The sequence below is a fragment of the Bos indicus x Bos taurus genome, chromosome 3 (genome assembly GCF_003369695.1).
Source record: "Bos indicus x Bos taurus breed Angus x Brahman F1 hybrid chromosome 3, Bos_hybrid_MaternalHap_v2.0, whole genome shotgun sequence".
Taxonomy (NCBI): domain Eukaryota; kingdom Metazoa; phylum Chordata; class Mammalia; order Artiodactyla; family Bovidae; genus Bos; species Bos indicus x Bos taurus.
The window spans coordinates 10184566-10189613 of NC_040078.1; the positions used below are offsets into that span (position 1 = coordinate 10184566).

General features: G+C 41.0%; 1 protein-coding gene and 1 pseudogene across 1 annotated transcript; one reads left to right on the top strand and one right to left on the bottom strand.

Annotated features, from left to right (window-relative positions):
* Positions 1-297: 297 nt before the first annotated feature.
* On the bottom strand, positions 298-866 carry LOC113882686 (annotated as a pseudogene).
* Positions 867-2770: 1904 nt separating this feature from the next.
* LOC113890400 (olfactory receptor 10J5) lies at positions 2771-3700 on the top strand. The gene has a single exon (XM_027538286.1). It carries the CDS (start codon positions 2771-2773, stop codon positions 3698-3700), a length of 930 nt encoding a protein of 309 aa, XP_027394087.1.
* The last annotated feature ends 1348 nt before the right edge of the window (positions 3701-5048 follow it).

A 5048-nucleotide genomic window follows, 5' to 3' on the forward strand; every position in this document is an offset into this window, starting at 1 on the left:
AATGGGAACAGGTTTTATTTCCTGACTAGAGGATTTGGTACCCTAGTCTTATGAGGGTCATTGTGAATCCAGACATTGGGAGAGACAATAGGGAAGGGAAAGGGAAGTCGCTCACTCGTGTCCGACTCTTCATGACCCCATGGACTGCAGCCTACAAGGCTCCTCCGTCCATGGGATTTTCCAGGCAAGAGTACTGGAGTGGGGTGCCATCGCCTTCTCCGATGAATGAGTCTACCTATTTGTAAAAACGTGACTGATGAAAACAGTACAGTCCCTAGGTTATCACACTGTGCGAGTTCATTTGTCAAGAGGGAGCAACTCAAAGGACTTCACACAATCTATAAACCAGCTGGAAGGAGCCATTCAGACTTTGCCCTGCCGAACCCTCTCTGGGCGATGATTAGACAAGTCCTTATAGATGATACACTGTGTGCAGAAGCGCTGATCAGAATCAGGTTTGGAATGGTACGCGACTGTATTGATGGTTTGAGTCACATCACTGTCTGGCTTGGGCTTTCTAATGAGGATCTGGCCCCCACCAGCAGTGACAAGCTTAATAAGGTTGTCCTTTGAATGGTGTTTGAAGGGTCCCCTCAAATAGAAGTAACATCCATCAAACAGCTTTGGCAACAGCTGTTCTCTGTTGATCCTGCTTTTCTGTGGTCCTTCAGGAATTTCATTCTTTTCTTCCTGTTCACATTCTTTGCTTTGTAGAATGCTTTCACCCATTCAAATTTTAGGATCCAGCATCCACTGAGAATTCCAAGCATACATTTCAGGGTGCTTTGAACTGTATCACCAGGAACAATGACATGAGTTACTGTAATGTCAAACTCAGCACATTTTTTAGCCTTAAGAATCGTTGAAAGGAAGAGACAATAGATATTATTTAAGAAAGAATTTCACTGAATGCAATGATGAGGTACAAGTGACTCCAAAATACTGACCTTGGTTGACTGGAATAATGGTGAGGTCATCAAGAAAGACAGAAGTTAATATAAAGAGTGTTTGTGCTTAGGTGCTCAGTTGTGTCTGACTCTTTGTGACCCCATGGACTGTAGCCTGCCATGCTCCTCTGTCTGGGGGATTCTCCAGGCAAAATACTGGAGTGGCTAGCCATTTCCTTCTCCAGGGGATCTTCCCAACCCAGGGATTGAACTCGGGTCTCCTGAATTTGCAGGCAGATTCCTTACCATCTGAGCTACCAGGGAAGCCCAAGATGTAGAGGGTATGTCCCAAATATAAGAGGATAAATGTTTATTAGTTTTTGAAAAAGTAAAATGTATTATATCAGCAAGACCCATAAGTAGAAGAATCCAGAGGATTCTTTGAGGAAAAGATTGATGATAGAAGTAGGGATCTGAGAGCAATTAACATAGAAATTATAACTGGAAAAACTGAGGAGAGTGTGGAAAGAAAAAAGCAAAGGCCAAAGATTGACCAAAGAACAGCATTTCCGTTATGATATAGGTGGAATGAGCAGCTTCATGGGAGAGAACTAAATTAGTGCTGAGAAAAGAGAAAACTAGTGTGGTGTCATGGAAACTAAGGTCAGAGAATGTTTCCAGGAGGCACGGTTTTCAGAAGTGTAAAATGAATCAGAGGGAAAAGAGAAAGAGGAAAAAGCAAAGTCTGACACTTATAGCAATGGAGACTTCTTTGACATTTGAGAGAACAGTTTTGTAGGAGTGACCATGATGAAACCAACTTTCAGGGAATTATGGCAGGTGGGAGAGAAAGTCTATTTCATAATTCTGAATAAGAAAAGAGGGAGAGCAATGGAATGATCACTGTCCACAAAATCAAATGTATATTCTCCACACAGGTTGTGTACTCTGGCTTTTTGGTAGAGGGAACTAGTGCACTCTATTTCTTATAATTATATAAAATTCTGTGTTCACCAAATTTTTAAAAATTGATAAGCCAATTCAGATCCCAGCAGCCAGCAGACTCCTTTCTCCTCCTCCTCTCAACTCTGATGCTTACATTCCCTGTTCACAGCTTGAATTGTCCTTCCCCTTTCTTACTATAGTAGAAACTAAACCATGTTCTCCCTATTACTTGTCTCTCTTCCTGACTTCATTCTTAAAAAGGACCACTGAGGTCAGCAAAAAAGATTACTGTGGCGGGACTCAGTGAACAATTTCAGTGGAGAGATCACAGCACAAATTGTCCTGCAGTTCTTTGAGGGTGTGATGACATGTTTGGACCACATTCTTTCTCTGAATTGAAGTTTCTAGATTCGAAACTCAACTGAAATACTTTGTAAAAGTTATTGGTGGCCCTGTCACCATCCAGTGATGACTGATCAAAGTTCATCTTTCAGATTACTTCCTTCTGCTATATCATTGCCCCTCAAAACTTTCATCTTTATCATTTTCTTGACCTGCACTTCATTAGTAAGCCTCTTGTTCCTGGAGTTTGTTTTAAGTGGTAGACCTCATTACTGTTCGGGACACAGGGCATCTCTCTTTCCCGGCTCGATCTTCCCTCTCCCAACATCAGTGCTGTGAGCATTTGTTCAGAAGTCTCCATGCGCAGGGCAAGTTTGCACCTCATGATTGTGTTTACATGTATAAACCCCACAGAAGCAACCAGAGTTTTCTCTTTCTATTCAGGGGTCATTACATGAGCTTTCTGGTCACAAAGGGGGAACTGTGCTCACTCAATTCAGCTATCATTGTCCTTTACTATGAAGTCAAGTTGCTGATGGGAATTTTCCCCGTGCTGACTGCCTCTCTCTGTTGCCTTAGGACACTGATATAGCAGAATGCAGAGAAAGAACTTCACAGAAGTGGCAGAATTCATCTTCCTGGGATTCTCCATCTTTGGAAATCACCAGATAACCCTCTTTGTGGTTTTCCTCACCACCTACATTTTCACTCTGACTGGGAACATCATCGTTATCACTGTCATCTGCATTGACCGTCACCTCCACACTCCCATGTACTTCTTTCTCAGCATGCTGTCTAGCTCCGAGACTGTGTACACGCTGGTCATCATCCCACGAATGCTTTCTGGTCTCATTTTTTATAACCAGCCTATATCTTTGGGAAGCTGTGCAACTCAGATGTTCTTTTTTGCCATGTTGGCCATTAATAATTGCTTCTTGTTCACAGTAATGGGCTATGACCGTTATGTGGCCATCTGCAAGCCCCTGAGATACACAGTCCTCATGAACAAAGGCGTGTGTGCTAGGTTAGTCTGTGGGTCCTTTGGCACTGGCCTTGTTATGGCAGTTCTCCACGTAATGGCCATGTTCACCTTGCCCTTCTGTGGCACCATGGTGGACCACTTCTTCTGTGACATTTACCCAGTCATGAAACTGTCTTGTATTGATACCACTATCAATGAGATCATCAATTATGGTGTAAGTTCATTTGTGATTATTGTGCCTGTTGTCCTGGTCTTCATTTCCTACATCCTCATTATCTCTTCCATCCTTAAGATATCCTCAGTCGAGGGCCGCAAGAAGACCTTTGCCACATGTGCCTCTCACCTCACTGTGGTTGTTGTCCACTACGGCTGTGCCGCCATTGCCTACCTCAAGCCCAAATCAGAAAATGCAATAGAAAAAGATCTTCTTCTCTCTGTGACCTACACCATCATCACTCCCCTGCTGAGCCCTGTTGTTTACAGTCTTAGGAACAAGGAGGTCAAGGATGCCCTGTGTAGAGCTGTGGGCAGAATCAGTTCTTAACAGATTGAATTGTTTTGTCAGGAGACCTTTGGCTCAGTGTAATGTGTCTACTCACAAACATGCCACGATACACAAGTTCATCAAATACAATGTGTGTGGAGAATAATGTCAAAGAGTTGAAATGCTTTTCTTTCTCATGCTGTAGGGGCAAAGAAGAAAGCAAGGTTTTTGCTCTGATGAATTTTGTTACCAGATACAAGAATCATTCCAAGCCAGAGTAAGACTACTTGTTTCTGTGCCTGAGGAGTTCTGTTTGGAGACCTCTTTTGGCCTTCATTTTACCTGGCTCCTCTCAGGCAGTCAGACCCTTGATGTAGTCTGGTAAGAAGATGTGAGAAGAGGCAGCTGGAACAGATGTGGAAGAGGTCTTAGGAAATGAAGCAGCAGAGACAGCCCAAGGACGGCTTTCATTCTCAGAAGCTGAATCACTTGCCCTGTAGCAGTCATTTCAGAAAGGGTTTTCTTAACTCCTGCTGATTGAAAAATGAAGAGCCTCAGAAAAGGGGAGCACTTCTTTTTTTTTTTTACAAGAGAGAAGTAGGTTTTATTAATCTAAAGGCTTTTTTTTTGCCAAAATAAAATATAAGCATTTACAAATTTCATAAAAGTACTCTACAGTATTAAAAATGAAGATATAATAACACAGAGAAAGGGCATTAAAAATATAGTAACCAAGAGAGTATTGATAGAAAGACAGAAAAACATTAATGGCACAAACTAGAGTCCAGAAAGAAACCTATACCTATATGGTTAACTGTTTGTTTTTTCTTTTTTTTAAGAAACAAAGGCAATTCAGTGGAGAATGGAAAGTGTTTTATCAATTCATGCTGGAACAACTGGATGTCTATGTGTAAAAACACCAGTTATTATCCACCTCTTGCAGTTTATACAAAATTGACTCAAAAATATGGTAGAATTAAATGTAAAATCTAAAAAACTACTAAACTTTTAAGAGAAAATATTTGTGCCTTTATGTTAGGCAAAGGTTGCTTTTTTTGTATGAAACCAAATGCATAGTTCATAAAAGATAAAAAAAGATAAATAACCTCATCAAAATTAAGAATTTCTACCCCTCAGAACATACTACTAAGATAAGAAGACAACAACCTAGAAGGAATTTGCATTTCACAAATGTGAACAGGGATTGGGTCTGGAGTATATACAGAGCACTCAAAAAAAAAAAAAAAGCACTCAAAAGAAAGCAAGCAAACCAAGTTATAAATGGACCACAGATTTGAACAGATATTTCACTGAAGATTAACTAATGGCAAACAAGTACATGAGAACACGTTCAATATTAGCCATTAGGGAAACGCAGATTAAAATCACAATGAGCTACCACCACACG

Excerpts from the sequence above, each read along its gene's own strand:
- LOC113890400 (XM_027538286.1), top strand. The coding sequence starts at position 2,771 with ATGCAGAGAAAGAACTTCACAGAAGTGGCAGAATTCATCTTCCTGGGA.